This window comes from Macaca mulatta, chromosome 3 (assembly GCF_049350105.2).
Source record: "Macaca mulatta isolate MMU2019108-1 chromosome 3, T2T-MMU8v2.0, whole genome shotgun sequence".
In the NCBI taxonomy this organism is placed as follows: domain Eukaryota; kingdom Metazoa; phylum Chordata; class Mammalia; order Primates; family Cercopithecidae; genus Macaca; species Macaca mulatta.
Window position 1 is genome coordinate 131,922,697 of NC_133408.1, and position 22,614 is coordinate 131,945,310.

General features: G+C 39.5%; 1 protein-coding gene across 9 annotated transcripts in view; it reads left to right on the plus strand.

Annotated features, from left to right (window-relative positions):
- The first annotated feature begins 1,008 nt into the window (after positions 1-1,008).
- ABCB4 (ATP binding cassette subfamily B member 4) overlaps positions 1,009-22,614 on the plus strand; it is a 69,642-nt gene continuing 48,036 nt past the window's right edge. For 3 of the 9 annotated variants that reach the window (XM_015134156.3, XM_015134158.3, XM_015134157.3), the window contains exons 1-8: positions 1,009-1,471; positions 1,619-1,704; positions 4,418-4,472; positions 7,646-7,796; positions 15,920-15,977; positions 17,227-17,418; positions 18,561-18,732; positions 20,264-20,388. In XM_015134156.3, the coding sequence (XP_014989642.3) occupies positions 1,367-1,471; positions 1,619-1,704; positions 4,418-4,472; positions 7,646-7,796; positions 15,920-15,977; positions 17,227-17,418; positions 18,561-18,732; positions 20,264-20,388 (944 nt within the window). In that variant the 5' untranslated portion in view covers positions 1,009-1,366. Of the gene's footprint in view, positions 1,472-1,618; positions 1,705-4,417; positions 4,473-6,513; positions 6,639-7,645; positions 7,797-15,919; positions 15,978-17,226; positions 17,419-18,560; positions 18,733-20,263; positions 20,389-21,646; positions 21,726-22,614 lie in introns of those variants that run through there. The other 6 variants (XM_077997099.1, XM_077997098.1, XM_015134159.3 and 3 more) reach the window with 6 other exon arrangements.

Here is a 22,614-nt window from a genome sequence, read left to right on the forward strand (position 1 = left end):
GGACACTTTACACACAGTATCCCTAATCTTATTAACACCCTTATTTTATAAATTCAATGACTAAGTCAAGAGTTACATAACCTGGCCAGACAGCTAGTACATGGGAAAGGTGAGATTCACACCAGGGTCCACCCAGCATCTCTGCTTATACCATGCTCTGCTTTAAGGTTCTCTGAGAACTCACACAAGCCTTGGGCTAACAATGTGTTAACAGTACATAGCAGGAGCAAGGACCCACTGGTCATCCTGCTACCTGATCAGAAGGAAGGAAAGTTGTATTTGTTGAACACCTACTATGTTTTAGGCATAGTACTAGGTGCTTTTACCTAGAACTTAATTCACTTATCCTCAACTCATTTATTCCTCACAATAACCTGATAAGGGAGATGATTTTATCCTCATTTTACATATAAGGAAACAGGCCTAGAGAAATGAGCACAGTGTCCAAAGTCACATAGTTAATAAGATGTGAAACTCTGAGTTTGAAAGTCTCTGGTTTCAAAGCCATGAAATTTATCGCTGCCCATTTTAGACACTTCGTTTTGGGGACAGTGTGGAGGAATTAATCAGAAAGGATAAGAAAGTCATATTCAAATAGGTGGTAGGAGTAGAGACAATTCAATACAGAGAGAAGTCTTAGATGAGAGCAGTGAACCAGGGCACTGGACTGGGATTCAGGAGGCTTCCCCTAGACTCCAGTTCCACCGATGCAGCCTCAGGCAGGACTTCACCTCTCTGGGCATCGGTTTCTTCATATGTTAAACACACGGGGTTTTAATTAGGTGATCACTAAAGACCCCTGTAGCCCTAAAGCTCTGTGTCTCTAAGTGCTGAGAGGGCACCGACAGCATTCCTCCTCCCTAAGGAGCATAATGTGATGGTTCCGGCCGGCCCTGGCTGACTCTCGCCGTCACTGGAGATGACTGGGTTCAGTGCCACCCGGACCAGAACTGGGGATGCGGAAGCAAGAGGCGAGTCTACTGCTCTCTCTCGGTCCTGGGCCGCTCTGTGATTGTTGGGCGTCCGGAAACTGTCTCCCCTATGGGTTTAAAAAGAAAACTGAGCGCTCAGGGGGTGTGACAGTCATCTGCAGGGGCTTGGGTGGTCCATCAGGCGAGGCTCTCTCTCGGCACCCGAGGCTCCAGGCTGATCTCGGCCTTATCCGCCGCAGCTGGCGCGCCCGGGCTAGGGCTGGCGGGTCGCCAGGGTGGGCGGCGGCCCCACCCGTGCGCCCCGGCGGCGAGAGCAGCAGGCTGGGCCCCTGGCCCGCGCCTGGCCTGGGGAGAGAGACTGAGCGGGCGGCGGGAGCTGCTCCTGCCGGCCGGGGCCCTAGCCCTGGCTGCAGCGGGAGGCGTCTCCGGGCCGGATGCCCGTGGGGGGCGGGGGCGAGGCCGCGGCGAACAAAGTCCAGGCCCCTCTGCTGGAGCGTCCGCGCGCCGGGAGGTTCTGCCAGACACGCGCGAGGTCCGAGGTGAGAGAGTCCAGGGAGCGCGTGGCCGCGAGGGGAGACCCGGGACACGGGGCACGGGGCGGGAGTGGCGGGACCTTCACCCAGTGCCCCCGGGGCCTCGACCAGTGCGCGGGTGCACTTGGACCTGAGGCTGCGGTTTCTCCTCAGGCTGAGATGGATCTTGAGGCGGCAAGGAACGGAACAGCCCGGAGCCCCAGGAGCGCGGAGGGCGACTTGGAACTGGGCGTCAGCAGGTACATTCCCAGCAGCCACTGGCTTTTCCGTTACACGCGAATCAGCAGGACCAAGTTCACCCTTGGAAAGAAGTTGTAAAAATCGGTTGATGCCTTTGAAGACTTTTGTTTTGGAGGCTTCTTTGAAAGGTCTTGCATCCTTCTGACCTTGGAGCAAAAGTGTTACGTGGCCTCAAAGAATGTCACTGAGGCTCCTTTTGGAACAGATTCAGGAAGAAAAGGCTGCCTTGAAAAGTGCTCCCTTCCCTTTGTGCAGGGGGATTCAATGAATATCTGTGTTGTGTAGCATTCCTTGTATTACGTAACTCTTGAAACTTTTACAAATGACTTTAATATACATCACCTGGTTGTTCAGACCTATAGGGTGTCAGACATCTGCTGTTGATGGCTGTGCTTTTTGAACGAGGGTAGTGAAACAAAAACTCCCTCCCCTGCTGCCCATCCCCTGTTATGTCTCTTCCTCCTTGTCTTACCCCTCCCCCTCCTCTCATCGCCAGGCTTGTTTGTATTTCTCCTTTCTGGGAGAATCGGTGGGGAGGGGGAACTTCCGTACATCCGAATCAGTTTTGTTCAAGTGCTAGGGGGAAACAGCGCTTCCTTTGCCTTCGCGTCTTTCTCGGTTCCCCTGGCCCTTGTTAAACTCACTTCACAGGCTTTATGAACGGCGCAGAAGCTCCCAGTCAATGGCATGTGTCTTTGTTTCCTCTTTCACTGTGGGAATAGTGAATCATTTTCGCCTTTGGCCTGAAATAGTTTATGAGGCTATTACGGTCTCTGAGTTCATGCCAGGCTACCCAGAAATAATTGACCTGTGTCAAGTCATCACCCAGAGGGACAAATTTATCAGTTTCTGTAGTTTGTCCTCAAGCTGCTAGGGGCTTGATTAGCTAACTGAAAACATGCCTATCTGATGCTTAAACTGAAGCATTATTTTAGCCTGTTAACGTGTTTGTGCAGTGACCTTGCTGTATTTCTTCTAAGTACCATGGTATTTTTTCATAGAAAATTTAGTTTTGCCATATAGAATTGAAAAAGTGATAGATGGTGTTACTTCCAATGGAAGTACTTATACACGCAATAGAAAAATATGGTTTTCATCAGCTGGCTGTTTAGGCAGGGATTGACTGTGAGTCTATTAATAGATGGCATTTTCATGAAGAAGTCTATTTATGTATTGCACTGGCTTAACATTTGATGCATGTACAGAGGAGCTATTCCTACAAAAGGTGTAGTAACACTTCAGAACCCAGGAAAGTCCTCAGAGGGGAAGCCCACAGCTCCTGCTGGGAAGAAGAAAGCAGCTCAAAAGAGAAATACAGAAAGTTAACAATAAGTTAAGACCAGAAGATTACGAAATAAAATGTAATGAAACTAATTTTTATAAAAGCAGACCAAAGATAATATATTTAAAAGAAGTTAAGCCTGCTTCAATCAAATTAGTTTTATTCTTGTTCTATTTATGTTGTTATTGCCCATGGCACATTCTTTTGAACGTATTTAGTGGCAGATGTTTGTCCAGTGATTTTAGTCAATACTTTACATAATTGGGAATCATCTTATGAGTAAAACTTTATCATTTAACTGGAAAAATGTATCATATATATGTAAAAATCATCATATATATAAAAATCACACACACACATACACTCCCTCATGGATTTTATATTATAGTATGGAGGACAGACATAAATAATGCACATACTAAATAAGTAAGCCACAGCCAATGTTAGAAGGTAATTAATGCTATGGAAAAAAACATTAATCGAGGTTAAGTAGATCAGGAGTGCAAAAGGGGAGTACTTAGCAATTTTAAGTAGGATGGTTAGGGTAGATCTTATTTTAAAGGTAATATTTGAGCAAAGACTTGAAAGAAATGAGAGGAAACAGCTGTGTGGGTATCTAAGGGGAGAGCATTCCTGGAAAAGGTAACTGGCAGTGCAAAGACCCTGAGTTCTGAGTTGGGTACATGTTTGGTGAGTTCATCACAGCAGAGAGTCCAGGCTGGTTGGAGCAGAGTAAGCAGGTTTGGGAGTAGGGGTGTGGTAAGAGAGGAAACAAGCAAACAGATCATGTGGGGCCTCAGAGGTTAATGCAAGGATTTTGGCTTTTATTGTAAGAAAAAGGAAAGCCATTGTAGGTTTTTGAGCAAAGAAGTAATTTATGGCTTGCGTTTTGAAATGATTACTCTGACTGCTGGTTGAAGATAGACTGAAGCAGCATAGGTGGAAGTGGAGAGACTAGGCAGGAGGCTGTCCTACTGGGGACAGCAATGAAAGTAGTGATAAGTGGTTAAATTCTAGATGCACTTTGAATGTATCACCAACAAGATTCCCTGACACCACTCTCCACAATCCTTCAGAAGAATGGACATTCCTAATTTTAAATCAAGATTTTTTTTTTTTTTTTTTTTAGTTTTAGAAAACAAATTATTGACTTAGCAGACACTGTTAACATACTTTTCTTTCCTGTGTATGTGAGCTCTGTAAGGCAGGCTACCATTTCTTGTGTATCCATATATCCTTGTAGTACCTTGGACAGTTACTTTTGTACTTGCTGTGTTTGTTGAACTGAACAATTTTGACATTTTGTGAACATCACTCTTATATTTGAAAACATTATAATAGTTGAATATTGTAACTAAATATATTTATGTTCAATTGATTGTAAAACATTTTGTAACAGTTTTAAATTCAAGCAATTATATTTTTTACAGCAACCAAAAAAGGAAAAAAACGAAGAAAGTGAAATTGATTGGAGTATTAACATTGGTAAGCTGTGAAATGTTAAATGTGAATAATCCTACCTTTTATTCAGATTTGATGTATTGAATCAATTACCTTTAAAGCAAATAACTTTAAGATTGTCCAGCTAGGCGAGTTGACTCACACTTGTAATCCCAGCTCTTTGGGAGGCTGAGGTGGGAGGGTTGCTTGAGCCTAAGAGTTTGAGACCAGCCTGGACAACATAGTGAGATCTCATCTCTACAAAATAATAAAAATAAAAATCTTTTAAAAATAGCCATATGTCATGGCATGAGCCTATAGTCCCAGCTACTTGGGAGGCTGAGGCAGGAGGGTCTTAGGAGTCTGAGGCTGCAGTGAGCTATGATCACACCACTGCACTCCAGCCTGGGTGGCAGAGCGAGGCCCTGTCTCAAAAACAACAAAAAAAAAACTGTCTGCAGGCAGCAATAAATTGTCCTTGCTGCACCTGTGCTAAGTTTGGCTTATTATAGTCAGTGACCCACATTCTCAAGATGGATGATTTTTTAAAAAGTAGAGACAGGCTGGCGATGACACAGGGCAGAGCTAACTGGTGTGCAAGCAAAGTGAAAATGTGTTAGTAGCACAATGCAAACTAAACAAAATTTCAGGAAATTGCATTTCTGCATTTGCTTCACAAACACCCACCCTAAATTTAGCTTTAAATAAGCTTACATATCAAGAAAGTAATCGTTAAGTAAATTTTAATTTAAGGAATCTACATTCACATTTGGCTTCCAAAAATTGGCTAAATAGGGGATAACTATTAGGGATTCTGATTATGCTTAAAACAGTTTTCGGTGCTTTTCTGTTGGTACAAGACAAGACAATATTTTTTGAAGAAGTCTCCTAATCTGGTTTTCATTTGAAATATGTCTTACAGAGGCAGCTCAAGAAAGCATTTGCCCATTTTTGGTAAATATGATGTGTTTCAAACTGTGACAGCCATTAATTTGATAGCAAAGAAGTTAGAATTGTCGTGTCAGCTGAAATCCAACTTAGTAATTAAATGGATAAAAAGACACCAAAACCTCCACACTCTCAAACTCTGCTGCGTACTTCTCATGTAACCACGAAGCCCCCATTCATTGTCTTCCCTCCTCTTTTTTTATTTGTTTGTTTAAAAAGGCTCAGTAAGGGCAATTAAAAAAATTACTGCTTTGGAGAATAAATTGTTTATCAAATGAAAGCTGGTTTTAATGCATAGGTTTTAAATCTGCCTCCTACAGAAAATAAAATCCTATAAACCTTAATGTAGAAACAGAAATTTTCATTTGAATTTAAAAGTTTTAGCTTAAGTTAAATTTAAATTTAATCTTTATTTTCACCTCTTAATCGATATCTTAATAGATATTTTTTGTTGAGGATAAAGTTGTGCTCTAACAGGAGTTAGAAATATATTATTTTGTGTAAAATCACTGAAAACAAACCTAGGTTTACTTAGGATGTTGCTGTGAAATTCACTTCATTTTACATTTATGCTTAGAGGCTGTAAAATTGTATTCAGTTAATATGAAAACATTTAAAATGCTTTTTAATGTTAACAACCTGACCCTGTGCTTTTAACTGTAGCTGACAGACCCAAGTGTTCTGTTTTCCTTTTCCCGGAACCATTAAAAATGAACCTTTGGGACACTGGTCCCTTTGTGGCAATTTTAGGGACCCAGCTCCATTGGCTCTTGATTTTACCTGCTCCCATTGTTTTATACAAGTTCTGCCTGGCTTCTGACCCTTTGTCTCTTTCAGTTCCCTTGCTTGCCCTGCGTGTTTGATGATGGAGTTTGCCCCGTCCCTGAAACCTTGCCTGAACTCCTGGAACTCTTTGAGAACGGTTACACACATACCCACTTTCCACCATGTGCCTCTAACCTCAGCCTCGCCCGGGTTATTGATGCAGTTTGACCTAGCTTCAGCCCTCAAAGGCTCCACTGTGCCAAGCCTGACTCATCACCCACTCTCCCAATAACTGTTCCTTGTCCCCAAAAGGGGCTGGGGAGGGGGGAATGGGCAGAGTAAAGCATTTTAAAAGAGAGGAGAGAAACAAAAAACAAGACAGGAAACTATAGAAATGGAAACATAAGAGGAGGAAAATGTAGTCTAGAAGGCAAAGGAGGAAAGAAGAACAAAGAGAAAGAGTACCGTAAATGGGTCAATCAAAAACAGAAAGAAAAGGTGAGAAATGGAAGAGGACTAATAAGACAGTAACAAAGTCCTTTGAAGTGTTAGGACACTGATCTGCTGGTTAGTTCTTGGGGGTTGTGCACTTCACTGTGACAACTGGTATCACCCTTCCCCTCTGTAGGTAGTACTGTGTCCAAGATTCTTGGTGTGGCTCACCAGCATAGGCCTTCTATCTCTCTCTAACTTCCTCTCCCACACTTTGTACTGTGCCCTTCAGGAATTCCACTGCTAGGGGTTACTTAAGCATTCCATCTAGTTTCTAGTTACCTTCTTGTTATAAGCCTAATTCTTCCTACTTCTTCTACACTCGCCGATTCTTCTCCAGGGAACTCCCTCTTACCTTCAAGGTTCTGCATATTTGGCAGGTGACACTGGTGACAAATAAATTTTTACAAAAGGTTCTACATAAGGATCTCTATGAGCAAGACTTCCCTAAGGTGCACATATAGACACACTGTAATGTTTGTTGTGCTTCACTACTGAGTTGCCTTTTTAAAGCTAAGTTAAACCTTTTAAAGGGATCTTATGTCAAAACTCAGAGCATCTATTTTCCCCTATTTTAAATTCTCCCTCTGAAATATTCTGAATGCTTTTTTAAAGGAGGTGGTGTGTATGTGTGTGTGTGTCTGTGTGTGTGTGTGTGTCTGTGTGTGTGCGTGTTTAAACTTAATGTCTTTTCCTAGCCATTCTTTATTACTGCAGGAGCTCTGGGAGATCAAATAATATTTCTTAAACCTTTATCCCTTCTGATTGTATTGTAATTATTTATTCAAATCAGATACTGATTAACCATAATTAGATTGATTTCTTCACAGAACACAAAATAAACAGAATCATGAAATTAAGGCGTTAATGATTTGAAGACCTCCTTTTCTAAGACATTCATTTGCAACTCTTAAAAAAGTACTGACTTTAAATAAAAATCCAAAGAACATATAATTAGGGAAGAGGAGAAATTCCATTCCACAGCTAAGTATTATTTTATTTCCTTTTTTTAGTTTCGATACTCTGATTGGCAGGATAAATTGTTTATGTCGCTTGGTACCATCATGGCCATAGCTCATGGATCAGGTCTCCCCCTCATGATGATAGTGTTTGGAGAGATGACTGACAAATTTGTTGATACTGCAGGAAACTTCTCCTTTCCAGGTAAGCATTTCTTTACCTTTTAAAAAAATCCATAGCATTTCTTTAACTGGGTAAACATTTGGAAGTTGATTTTGCTATTCATTACCATCTTACTTAATGATTTGGATATCTGGATGACGCCAGATATCATAGAAGGAGTTGTAAAATTCTCAGAAAATTGTTCAAATACTCATTTAAATTTAAAGAAATACATGTATTTTTGTTTGACTTTTAATACAGGTGAAGCTTCTAAATAAAGTAAAGAAGTCACTCTACTTGAGAACAGTGGAAATGTAATGAGTGTATATCTATGCAGTATCCATCCTATTAGTAATTGCTGATGAGTTTCAAAACACATCAGTTAAACATGGCAGTACTTCTGAGCTGTATTTAGCTTGCAGATCTGTTTCTGGGTTTTCTTTTCTTCTCTCCCCTTCACCTTAAAAAAATTATACCCATTTCTGTCTCTAATTTTGGATCAACCAGATTGACTGGAACTTGAGATGGCACTTCACTAAAGAGTGAATGGATTCAAAATGTCCCTTGGAATTCACCCAAAGGACTATAATTACTGAAGAGCCAAAAGAGTCCCATAAGTTAATGTTATCAATAAGAGAGGCCCTGACAATAGCATTAGAGTGGGGTTCCAATAGACGTACTTATTTTCATAGTAACCAAATTCAACATAGAAATGAAGATTTTCATGCTTTCTACCAAGCCTGAAGCCTCTTTTCTCTAACAGACCTTTGGGCACTGGGCTGGAGAAGACTGAGTGAAACTTTACTGTTGCACAGATGGTAGAATATTTTCAAAACACTGGTAAAGGAAAGGCAGCTTTCTTAGCAAAGATATCTAAGACAAATTATCATTTAGACGGCATTGAATGAGAATTTACAATGTTCACTGACTGAAAACTACATATTTAGTTACTATTGTAGGCCTTACGTGTAAGTTCCTAAGAGAATAGGATTGCTTAATTAATACAACAGAATATGTTTACATAAATATTCATAAATATTAATGCCTTTTAAAAATCTGATAAAAGCATCCTTTGAATATTTAAAGCAAACTCCTATAAAAAGTTTGTTTATTTATTCTCAAGTAATATTGTCTCTGAAAAAATACCTCTTCATAATAAAAATAACAGAAATGGTGATTTTTCATTGTGCTTACTATGTGCTAGGTCCTATGCTGAGCACTTTACATACATTATTCCACTTTACCCTCACAAGAAAAATACTACACAGTAGGTAATGTTATCTTCTGTGATACATGTTAAAACCAAGGCTTGGAGAGGGCAAATAACTTGTCCATAGTTACACTGCTGGTGGATGTTAGGACAGAATTCAAACACAGGTCATTCTGCCATCCAAACCATGCTCATTGTCATATATATTATAGGGTCAATATAGATGATTAGGAAAAAAAGTGCTTGGGAAAGTTTTAAATGGGTTGCTTATTTGTGACTAGTGACCAAAAGTTTAACATAAACACTATGAAGTTGTGATAGGACAGATAGTTTAAAAAGTCTTTAAAGAGGCCGGGCACAGTGGTTCATGCCTTTGGGAGACCGAGGTGGCGGATCACCTGAGTTTGGGAGTTCAAGACCAGCCTGACCAATGTGGAGAAACCCCATCTCTACTAAAAATACAAAAGTAGCCAGGCATAGTGTCTCATGCCTGTAGTCCCAGCTACTCTGGAAGCTGAGGCAGGAGAACCGCTTGAACCCAGGGGGCAGAGGTGGCGGTGGGCCAAGATCGCGCCATTGCACCCCAGCCTGGGCAACAAGAGCAAAATGCCGTCTCAAGAAAAAAAAAAAAAAGTCTTTAAAGAAATGGGAGAGTAGGAATTTTCTATTGTCTATTTGTTTTCCTAGAAAATCTATAGATCTACAACATATTAATTTTATATACATATAGAGCAGGATGATGCCCATATTAAGACACCTCAGTTAAAAATCTATTTCTCATGGAATACTACACATCTATAAAAAATACAAAATCACGAGCTACTCAGGAAGCTGAGGCAGGAGAATTGCTTGAACCCAGGAAGTGGAGGTTGTAGTGAGCCAAGATCGTGCCACTGCACTCCAGCCTGGGCGACAGTGCAGGACCTTTCTAAAAAAAAACAAAAACAAAAACAAAATTGTGTCCTTTTCAGCAACATGAATACAGCTGGAGGCAATTATCCTAAGCAAATTAACACAATAACAGAAAACCAAATACTGCATATTCTCACTTATAAGTGGGAGCTAAGTATTGGGTACACATGGACATAAAGATGAGAACAATAGACACTGAGATCTACTAGAGAGGGAGGGAGGGCAGCAAGGGTTGAAAAACCAAACACTAGGTACTATGCTTACTACCTGGGTGACGGGATCATTCATATCCCAAACCTCAGCATCACACAATATGCCCATGTAACAGACCTGCACATATACTCCCTGAATCTAAAATAAAAATTGAAATTATTTTAAAAAGAAGAAAGAAATGCAGACTCCCAGGCCACATCCTGGACCCACTGAATTAGCAATGGTATTTTAGCAAGACCTTTCCTTCCCCACAGTGAATCAGAGATGCATTTATGCATATTAATGTTCAAGGGTCTATTAAGTGGTCTGACCTGCCAGATGGGGAGCTGGGTTTCTCACTCATCCCTTTAGTAGCAGGACAATGACGCCATAGGAACTTACACCAGCTGTCTTTGATTTCCATCTTATTTCATCTGGAAAAAAAAAAATCAAAGAAACTACAAAGACGCTTCTCCAGCTCCTGAATTGTCAGCATCATATTTCCACTGCCCCTACTTTGAAATTATCTTTGAGTTTCACATTTCCTGATTTTCAAACCATAAAGCACCATTTATTAGAGCACCAATAGAATATTTTTGTGGAATAAGACCCAACTTTATCTGTTCATGTATGGTCTAGCACCTCTTTTCAAGTGTTGCAGATATTATCTCTTGGTGACTCACATTAGCCTTCCAGTGAAGCACTTGTATGTCCATAAAATATCTGTGAAATAATATAGAGAAACTGGTGATTACTTCTAGGGAGAGAAAGTGAGTGGCTTTGAAAATGGGTGGCTGTGATGTCTCCCTGTATTCTCACTTGTAACTTTTGACATATACACCTTTACCAAGAAAAAATAAATTTAAAGTAATTTTTTTTTAAAAAAATGGCTTCTACACGTGGTTAAAAATATCAGATTAACAGATGAATGGAAAAATAAAATATGGTAGATACATATAATGGAATATCATTCAGGTTTTTGAAGGGAAATAACTTCTGACACATGCTACGTCATAGATGAACCTTGAGGACATGATGCTAAATGAAATAAGACACTCAAAAAAAAGATAAATACTGTTTGATTCTACTTTTATGAGGTATCTAGAGTAAAATTCATAGGAACGCAAGTGGAATGGTGGTTAGTAGGGGTTGTGGGGAGGGACAGTAGGGAGCTGTTGTTTAATGGGTATAGAGTTTCACTTTTGCGAGATGAAAAAGTTCTGGAGGTTGGCTGGACAACAGTGTGAATATACTTAACAGTACTGAACTGTACACTTAAAAATAGTTAAGATGGTAAATTTTATGTAACATATCACAATTAAAATTTTTAAAGTCAGATTAAAGCAATGCAATTCACTTATCACAGATCATTTCTCTTTTGGACCAACTTTATTAGTTCTGTTTTTGTTTTTACTAATACCAGAATAATTCCCAACTTTCTTACTTGGAGAACTTTTCTTGTTTTTTTTTTTTTCTTTTTTAACTTGTGCCTAATTATGAAACTGAATGGCTTTGTAGCTGGACATGGCAGAGAGGTGCCAAATTCAAGGTCTCTCTGGGGAATGGCACAAGCAAGTCACTTACAGACCTGTGGTTGACGCAGAGATAAACTCATGAGAGTTGCCAACTTTGTTTTGGTAGCCTCTGAATTATAAACACTCCTGTTATGACACTTGGTACCCTGTAGCCATGTTTCTCGTTAGGCTTACTGGATGGATTTAGATTGGAAAGTTCCTCAAATGTTATGAATTTCCAACATCCACTCTTTGGTCGTTTGTAAAAATAATATTCTCATACCTCTTTGAAGACAATGAAATCTTTAAAGGATACTTACTCTAAATCCAGACTGCTTATTGATGTGTTGAGAGTTGTAGAGTTTAGCAAAAATCATGGGGATTGGGAACAGATAGAGTGAGTACTTAGCTGAGGTTCCAGCTTATCTCATAGAGATGTTTACTTAGTCTATTCTTTAGAATTGTTGGATGCTTGGACAACCAGACTTAATAGGAGTCAAATGAGAAGGGCATGTTAGAAGAAAAAAAGGTTTATGTTACAAGAGGGTCTGACAATGACTTATTGTGAGCAAAGCCCGTCCTTGTCAACAGAATAAAGCTACTCCATGACAGGGTTGTTCCCTCACAATGAGTCAGTTGTGCAGAAACTATGCACACAACATTCTGTATCCAAAACATTAAGGACAGAGTTGGAGAAAACAGTTTTTCTGCAGAGTGTCAAGGACTTGATATCTTTTATGCTGTCTCTGTGACTGTAATAATCTAGAAAATTCTGTGGGGGAAATAGCTGCATCCTGATTGTCCTTGCATTGCCTCTTGGTTGAGGGAAAAAATGCCATTTTGAGCCCCAAGGCACCTTCACTAATTGTCCATCGTGCCTAGGGTGCCTGAACAAACACCAGCTCTTTATTTTGAGATGAATAATTCTATGTGGTAAAAGAAGTCCTAGGCAACATTTAAAAATAACTAAAAGCATGTAATTGGATTGTTTGTAACACAAAGAAAGGAGAGATGCTTGAGGTGATGGAAACCTCTCCTTCTTCCCCTTCGAAGAAAAGGAAGTCTTGGGCAGATTCAGGAAAGGTGGACACTGACTTACTTTGAGACTCAAAAGTGAAAATGAAGACTATGTTTCCCTATCTAATCCTTAATGTATACACTGCTTATTCAGACCCTTCACCCATGAGCTGTGTGACCATGGGCAAGTCTCTTAACCTCTATAATCCTTACTGTTCTCACCTTTGAAAGGTAAGCATAAATTTACTGATAGAATTAAGTGAGATGATTTGTGTAAAGTGTCTGGAACATAGTAAATGATCAATAAATATTGGGAGAAACTAATTATAAGAACTTGGAAATGAAACAACCTACTCTGTTTCTTCATTTATAACATGTACAGGTTATATAGGTATTCTCTAAAATGAATAGGTAGCTTCAGGACTTCCCCAGTTCCTTACCATGGGAGGCATTCAGGTGGACTGGGGTGTAAGTTTTACATCCTGGCATATTAGAATCAACCAGGACACTTTTTCTTTTTTGAGACAGGGTCTTGCTCTGTTGCCCAGGCTAGAGTGCAGTGAAGTTATCATAACTCACTCCAGCCTTGAACTCCTGGGCTCAAGTAATCCTCCTGCCTCAGCCACCTGAGTAGCTGGGACTGCAGGCACCTGCCACCATGCCCGGCCAACTTTTTGTAGAGGTGGGTTTCACCACGTTGCCCAGGCTGGTCTCAAACTCCTGGCCTCAAGTGATCCTCCCACCTCAGCCTCCCAAACTGCTGTAATTACAGGTGTGAGCCACTGGGCCTGGCAGGAGGCACTTTTAAAAAATGTGATGCTTTGGACTCAACCAGAGATTCTGGCTGCATTGGGCTTGAGTGGAGCTGGGCATCTGTAATTCTTAAGCTCCCCATGTAATTCTAATGCACAGACAGCATTAAGAACCACCAAGCCAAATGACCATGTAGATATCGTTTATGAGACTGAAGCAGAATAGGTAGCATCTGACAAGACCAGGACTAGGCTCTTTTCAGATCTAGCATGCCGTGACTCTCCAGGCGACACACCAACATACATTTAGTTCACCTTTGTCCCAGGCAACAAAAAGTCTGAGTTTCCCCCGGGGATTCTGGGGCTCCTCAGGTTACTAACCCAGCACTAGATTTCCATTCTTAGGACTCTGAGAAAGGAGGGGGTCCAATCTGGAATGCTCATAGATTCTTTCCTAGGAGGGAGAGTCAATTTGAGTTGATATGTGTGTTAGTCCATTCTGTGTTGCTATGAAGGAATATCTGAGACTAGGTAATTTATAAAGAAAATGTGGTTTTTTGGCTCATGGTTTGGCAGGCTGTGAAAGTATGGTACCCACATCTGTTTGGAGCTTCTGGCGAAGCCTCAGGAAGCTTTTACTCAATGAGGGAAGGTGAATGGGGAGCAGATGTGTCATATGGAGAGAGAGGGAGCAGGAGGGAGAGGCCAGGCTCTTTTTAACGACTAGCTGTCACATGAACTGAGTGAGAACTCGCTCATTATCTCAGGGAGGGCACCAAGCCATTCATGTGGGATCTGTCCCGTTGACCGAAACACGTCCCATCAGGCCCCACCTCCAACACTGAGGATGAAATGTGAGATTCGGTGGGAACAAACATCCAAACCATATCAGTATCTTTATTGAGAGAATTTAAAAGTTTGAGGTAGGTGTTGAAAGAGAGGAAAAACTTATTTCAGATTTCACTCAATTTTTCAGTTCAGGGAAATGAAAAACCACAATGAGTTTTACAAATGCCACAGCTTTAGAATAACTTGTCTGCCTCTAGTTCCAAACACTATTATAATTTGCTCTATTTAAAACTTCAGGATGGAAATGAACACACAGAAATGAACTGATAAGATGAAAAGTAAAATAGGGCATGAATCTTCAAGGTTCTGATAGCTTATAAAGAGCTAGATTCATAATCAGAAATTTCACTGTGAACATCAGTAGAATTTATAATCCTGGGGGTTTTAAAAGTTATGCTGCAGTTGGGGCCAGATGCCTGGTAATTTATCCTGACAGTAGTTTGAGTTTTAAATAAATTTCAACCTTATCTTTCTTTGGAAAAAGATAAGGAGGATACACAGCACCATGAAAACATGACCCCTGGGCTATTTACACATGGCAAAGGAATAAAGAGACCAATTTCTCTCCTAGGACCATGGAAAATGAGAAATATGTACCCTGATGTATTTTCTCAACAATGCTGTGGTGATATTTTATCCTATTATTTTGTGAATGCAGTAGATGTCAGCTGTTTCTTATTTTTTCATTTGTGTTTTCTAAAAAGTAAAAATAAGTCATTATCACATGAATAAATCAGTACAGTATAGTGTTACGAGCATAGGCCAAATTGCCTGGGCTGACTTTCAGCTCTGCCACTTACTAGCTGTATGACATTAAGTAGGTTACTTTATTTATCTGTGCCTCCATTTCCTCTTTTATAAAATGGGGTTTGTAAAATAGTCTCACCTCATAAGATAATTCAATGAATTTACACACTTAAAATATTCAGAACAGTGCCTGGTATTTAATAAACGCTCAATAAACATCAACTATTATTAAAACATGAAAATCAGGAAAGATACATTGACATTTTATCAAATTAGCTCAAATTAATAGACAATAGATTTCTTTCCAATTAACGCTGCTTCAAAAATACTAGAATACAGCAGTGCTGGTAAACAAGAGGTAGAATGCAGGATATTCATTTATTGCCAGTGATCACTGACGTGCCTTTGAGCAACCAAGTTATCTTCCCTTTCTAGTTTTTCCTCCTTTGCGATGGATGAACTTAGCCTTTCCCTTACTTATGTCATATGAGTTGTGTAAAGAAAAAACACACAGATATAAAAATAAAATTTATTGAAGTACCTATAAAGTGCTTTGAGCCACCAAAAAAAAGTGCCTCTTAAATCCTGTGTTTTCTATTTTAAATATTTCTTAATCCCTTCTCTGTCTTCTGTGTGTCTTGTGGCTTCCTCGTCTCTTCAGTGGCTCCTCTATGCCTCCTTAGAAGGCTGCTTTGCTAAAGGCTGAGACTACCAGGATGGGGGAAAGACCTGGGAGGGCTTATCTTCCCTTTCTTGGCCCTTAATGTCCAGTACCTAAACCCTTGGGCTCTTTACTTGAGTAAAGTGAAAATAATGCACTTGAGTGTGCAAAGAAAAGAGTGTTTTTTAAAGAGAACCTTAACAACAGCATCTTCTAGCTTTCATACATTTAAATTAACAGATTTTTTAAAACCTGGCAATGACTATAATAGTTTGATCTTTTAACATGTTTTATTTTATTTTTTAATTTAGTGAACTTTTCATTGTCGCTGCTAAATCCAGGCAAAATTCTGGAAGAAGAAATGACTAGGTAACTCATATATATGGTGTACTTTTTTAAAGTTTCATTTGAAAATAATTTCAAATTATAGAATTATAAGAATATACAAATAACATGTACTCTTTACCCAGATTCACCTATTGTTATCATTTTTTGCCCCCAAATCCTAATTTAAATTAAGATGCACACATCATGGCCTTTTACTGCAGTATGACTCCTAAGAATAAGGATATTTTCTTACATAATCACGGTACAGCCATTAGCTTCAGTAAATTTCAATACTTTTATCTAATATAACATCAATATTCCAATTTTGTCATTTGATCCAATAATGCCATTTATGGCATTTTCTCCTCCTTCTAGTTTCTCAGTAGAAATCTCTAAAGCCTGTAAGCATGATGTTTGTATGTCTGCATAGCAGTGTTGCTGATTGTAACAAGTGCTGTCTGTACACTGAAAGGCCTGAAAGGTGTCTATCTGGAAGCAGTTTGTAAACTTAGATAATAAAAATTTGAAAGTATTGATATGTACTTATTATTTTTTAAAATACTAACTTTCTACTAATTTGGTAAAACCTTCATTCCAAATTAGTTTGAATTCATGACATTTTACCATGTCATTTTTAAAAAATATTTCAAATTCTGACAAATAGGAACAGAGTTTTTGGTCCTTTGTATAAAGAATGTGGAAAAACCAGTATGGAAAGGATGATTTCACATGTTCAATCTGCTTATTACTATATATGCAATATGTAAATAGTAGTGAACTTTTCAGTACAATAAGATATAATTTAAGAAAAGAAAAAATGTAATGTCTGTTTGTTATAATGTATACAGTTTTTGTTATCAGTTTAGTAAATTGATTAATTTCCAGTTCTGAAAATTTCTCCTGAAAGAGATGAATAAAGGATGGTAGGGTGGGGGCAGTGGCTCACGCCTGTAATCCCAGCACTTTGAGAGGCCAAGGTGGGCAGATCACCTGAGGTCAGGAGTTTGAGACCAGCCTGGCCAACATGGTGAAACCCCATCTCCACTAAAAATACAAAAATTAGCTGGGCATGGTGGTGCATGCCTGTAATCCCAGCTACTCGGGAGGCTGAGGCAGGAGAATCACTTGGATCCAGGAGGCGGAGGTTGCAGTGAGCTGAGATAGTGCCACTGCACTCCAGCCTAGGTGACAGAGTGAGACTCAGTCTCAAAAGAAAAGAAAAGAAAAGAAAAAAGAAAAGGAAAGAAAAACAAAGGTATTTAATAGAGCCTTTCTTTTTTTTTTTTTCCAGATATGCATATTACTACTCAGGATTGGGTGCTGGAGTTCTTGTTGCTGCCTATATACAAGTTTCATTTTGGACTTTGGCAGCTGGTCGACAGATCAGGAAAATTAGGCAAAAGTTTTTTCATGCTGTTCTACGACAGGAAATAGGATGGTTTGACATCAACGACACCACTGAACTCAATACGCGGCTAACAGAGTAGGTACATTGTTAATGTCACACTTTCATACAGAAATTAATTACTATGTGAAAATTTGTAAAGGAAAGTTTTTAAATGAAAAATGTGACTAGACTGAGCATCTGACCTGTATTAGAAATTGATCATCTGGCAGCCATGTCTGGCAGCATCTGTAGCCTAGGCCATTGCATGTTGGCTTTCCCCCAAGGTGCACAGCAGGTTTATTTGAGGACTGAGCTCACATCTTATACTTGTTTATTTCTCATGGAACTTTCTACTGCAGGACCTGACAGGTGCTAGACTCTTAGTAAAGATGGTTGAATGAATGAATAGATGATTGAATTAATTTACAAAGAGACTTGCTTTAGCAATTGTCGACTCTTCACTTATTCAACAAATATTTGAGGGTGTTTAATGTGCTAAGTACCATTCTATGTGTTCATAATGTATCAGTGAACAAAGCACAGATCTCTGTTCTTTTGGTGCTTACATTCCATTAGGGGGAGATAGATGATAAACTTTCCTGACTGAGAGTCCTGGCAAGGGCATCCTGAGCAAATAAGTCAAAAAAAAAAAAAAAAAAAAAGAGGGAAGAGCAAGACATTTAGGGTCTTGTAAACCACAAAGACCTCAGCTTTCACCCAGTGAAATGGCAGCCGTTGGTAGTTTCTGAGCTGAGGAGTAACATGACCAGACTTGCATTTTCAAAGGATCACACTGTCTGCTGTGTTGAGAATAGACTGGGATGAGAATAGGGACAAGGGTAGAAGCAAAGATCTTTTCCCTGTTACTTCCCTATAATAAGAAATGCAGTAATCCTTCCCTATTACTGTTGCTTATTATTGTTGCAATGTTCTTCTTAATTCTTGCTTTTAAACAGATAGATTTATATGCTCAAAATGTTAATGCTTCTCTCATAGGATTGACTCATTTAATAGTATCAACTTTAATGATACTAACTTATTAGAAGCATTGATTAATCCTGAATTTCTTCCTTTGTGCGGTGTTTAGGTGGGGAAGATGTTATTCAAGAGGCTAAGACTCTCAAAGAGACTTGCAGTCAGTGAACAAATTTTACTTGTCTATGTGTTTGTTGGATGTCTACTTCATCTTTCTAACTGAAACCTCCTGCCTGTAACCACTTAGGTGTGATCTTTTTTAGTGACATCTCCAAAATCAGTGAAGGAATTGGTGACAAGGTTGGAATGTTCTTTCAAGCAGTAGCCACGTTTTTTGCAGGATTCATAGTGGGATTCATCAAAGGATGGAAGCTCACCCTTGTGATAATGGCCATCAGCCCTATTCTGGGACTCTCTGCAGCCGTTTGGGCAAAGGTATGTTTGAAAGCTGGCCATTTTTGTGTGTGTTAACCCCTGCACACAGTTATCTTTAATATGCAGAAGTCTCATACTTGTACCTGTGCAGGTCTGCATTAAATGTCAGTTGAAACTACATCCAGTAACATGGTGTTAATATGGTGCTTTAGTAAGGAAATTAATTTTTAACATAATTCAAAATGTCACAGCCTGGGTGTGGTGACTCATTCCTATATCTCAGCACTTTGGGAGGCCAAGGTGGGTAGATCACTCGAGGTCAGGAGTTCAAGACCAGCCTGGCCAACATGGCAAAACCCTGTCTCTACTAAAAATATGAAAAACTAGCCTTGCATGGTGGTGCATGCCTGTAATCCCAGCTACTCGGGAGGCTGAGACAGGAGAATCGCTGAACCCAGGAGATGGAGGTTGCAGTGAGCCACGATCATGCCACTTCACTCCAGCTTGGGTGACAGAGTAAGACTTCATCTCAAAATAATAATAATAATAATAATAAAAGAATTCACAGTTCTTACTTCAGTTACCCTTAGTTAAGGAAGTGCAACTTTAAAATATAACATTACCTTCAAATTATTGCATGAACATAAAAATTTTAAATAGAGTTTGGATTTGTTCTATTTATTTTAATTATTACCTGTTATGGGTAAGTGGCACTCTGCCAGTTTTGCCTTGCAATAAAATACACAAAATGTATTCTGCTTCAGTCAACACTTCAGAGTCGAGAAATTTTACTGGCAATTTTTGCTCATCCTGGGGTTGATGATTTACATAGTGAACTACTTGTATCTCTTTTGTTTTTATTTTTCCTTTGCTTTTCTCCTGAAACGTCTTGTTTGGCTATCTTATTATTCAGCAGAATGCCCATGAGGAGGTCTGGAAGTATTGTTTTTATAGTGATTAAAAATTGTGACACAAGGCCAAGGTGGGTGGATCACGAGGTCAGGAGATTGAGACCATCCTGGCTAACACAGTGAAACCCCGTCTCTACTAAAAATACAAAGAATTAGCCAGGCATGGTGGTGTGCACTTGTAGTCCCAGCTACTCGGGAGGCTGAGGCAGGAGAATTGCTTGAAAACGGGAGGCGGAGGTTGCAGTGAGCCAAGACCGTGCCACTGCATTCCAGCTTGGGCAACAGAGTGGGACTCTGTCTCAGAAAAAAATGTGACACAATAAAGGAAAGAATGGTAAATCCTTTCAAAGCAGTAAAGCTTTATTTTACCTTATAACTAACAGAGAAAAACAGTAGATGTGGAACTTGACAGTGTTCCCAAGAATGCTATTAAGAGAATTATGTGTGGATTTTCTTTTTTCCTGAGTACTCTTTAGGAGCCTATCACCTGGGTGGGTCAGATATAGCCTTTGAGGGATGTGGACGCAGTCATTGGATCTAGAACACTGGCATTTGCTATGTGACTTTAATATTTGGTAAAGGAGAGGGTTTGAGAAGAAAAAGTAGGTTAAAGAGTTGACCAGAGTGCCTTTAAACTTTTCTCCCTATACAAAAGTGATCACTGTTTCTTTTCTGTCCAGATACTCTCAGCATTTAGTGACAAAGAACTAGCTGCTTATGCAAAAGCAGGCGCCGTGGCAGAAGAGGCTCTGGGGGCCATCAGGACTGTGATAGCTTTCGGGGGCCAGAACAAAGAGCTGGAAAGGTCAGGAAGGTTCTTTAGCCACTGGTTTAAAGAATGTGTTTTTACATTTCGTTGCTTCTTCTTTTGTGGTTTGTGTTTATTACCTTCCCTTTCCTAATATTAACCCTTCTCCCATAAATTATAAGCACCCTTTACTGATGGCTATAGTTGAATGTCAGACTCTAAAGCAAGGTTCTTAACTTTTTATGCTCCATGGACTCTTTTGGCTATGTGATAATACAGTGGACTCCCTTGTTTTTAAATGCATAAACCAAAATATGCTAGCCCTTTGGGGAGCCAAGGCAGGAGGAGAGCTGGAGTCCAAGAGTTCAAGACCAGCCTGGGCAACATAGTAAGACCCTGGCTCTGTTTTTTTTTTAATTAGCCGGGTGTGGTGGTGTTTTCCTGTGGTCCCAGCTACTCAGGAGGCTGAGGCAGGAGAATCACTTGAGCCCAGAATGTCAATGGTGCAGTGAGCTGAACTCCAGCCTGGATGATAGAGTAAGCCTCTGTCTCAAAAAAAATAAATAAATATATAAAAATTTAAAAAAAAAACAAAAACTAAATAAATAACCACTCCCCCCCAAAAAAACAAGTAGGATTACAAAGGAAAATAATTATATTAAAAATACTTATCAAAATATTTTTTATTTTTACTCCCTTAATGACTATGAACTGGAATATAGAAGAGAAAAACCTGAGAAAAGATTGACTTCCCAGTTATGGCCCAGAATTCTTTGTAGGGCCTTGTGGGTCCTCCATGACAATGAGGTAGGGCTTCCCAACCAGGCCTCTGGCTTTCAACTTTAATAATCCAGAATAAGCCTGGAAAATTGACCAGTGTCTGGGGGCATGTTGCAAACTCTTCTCTGAAAAAATTATCAAGGTATGATTGACATATGAAAAGCTGTGTATACATCTTTAATGTGTATATCTCAATGAGTTTGGGTATAAGCATACACCTATGAAAGAGGCTATTCTGCTCTACTTAAATGAAAAGAATTACTTAGGGTTTTATTTAAATAACATTATCCCCTACTATAGTTGAAGTATGATTCCATATAAAGCATTTTCTTCGGCTGTTCTATGGGACTCTTGATACCCAAAACTCTTGGATATAAAAATTCTCTGGAAATTCTCTAGCATTAAAAACAAAGTTTCCCTTACTCCCCCCATTTCATTTTCTACTTTTCTATTCCTTAATCCCTCTTCAAAGCCAACATGTTTCTGGTCCTCTAACCTCTTCCTTTTTTCTCTCTCACTGCTGTTTTCTGTACACAGTAGTCCACACAGACCCACACTAACCCTCAGTTGGACCTCTGGATGTCAGTGTAATCTGTGCCACTCCATTAGTCCCGGTAAGCGAGCCACCTAAGCAAAGGTAATTACAGTGTGTCCGCTGCTGTCACTGGAGCTGTGTGTCACACTGGGCAGACCCAAGTCTTCCTGCCACGCCTTGAGGCTCAGCCATGCAGGAGAAATCACAGTGCTGGCCATGGCCTGCTGGCTACCCCCAGAGATGCGGCTGTGCTCTATGAATGCAGCCCCCAACCAGAGAAAAGCACCCTGAAGAGCTGGGTGCTTTATGCAATAAAAAAAGACAAACTTTCTGGTGGCAGAGTATGTTTTTTAAAAAACTAATGAATTCTCATGTTTTATTTGGTTCAACACTAAAAGTGGTGTTGCTGTGGTTTTTTTGTGTGTTTTTTTGTTTTTTTTTGTTTTTGTCACAAAGAGAAATACCCTAATTTGTGTAATATTTTCCCCTTGAAGTGAAGTGTCATTGCATATCATCCATTGGATTTTTCTTTAAATTTCAGGGAGCCCAAATTAAATTTTACATACCCTCTGGGTCTAGCATGGAAAAGTAGATTTGATTTAACTTGATGAAAAAAATATTGTAATTTAACAGAATCATTCTAGATATTTTAAACTTTATATCAAATGCCAGCAGCCAGTAATAATGCATTTGAATTATGATTCAAAGATATGATAGTAATAGAATGAGCAAAACTCAGGAAGAGATAAAAATTGAACACAATGATACTAATATAATAGTAAGAGAAATGATCAGGCTTGCTAACTATGAACCAGCTACTGTACCACTTTCTATAATTATCTATCAACCTCACAATTATCTTGCAAATTAGGCATTATTAAATCCATTTTACATATGATGAATTAAAGTCTGGAAAATTGAATAAGAACTCATATTGCATAAGTAGTGACTACCTTATAACCTGTACC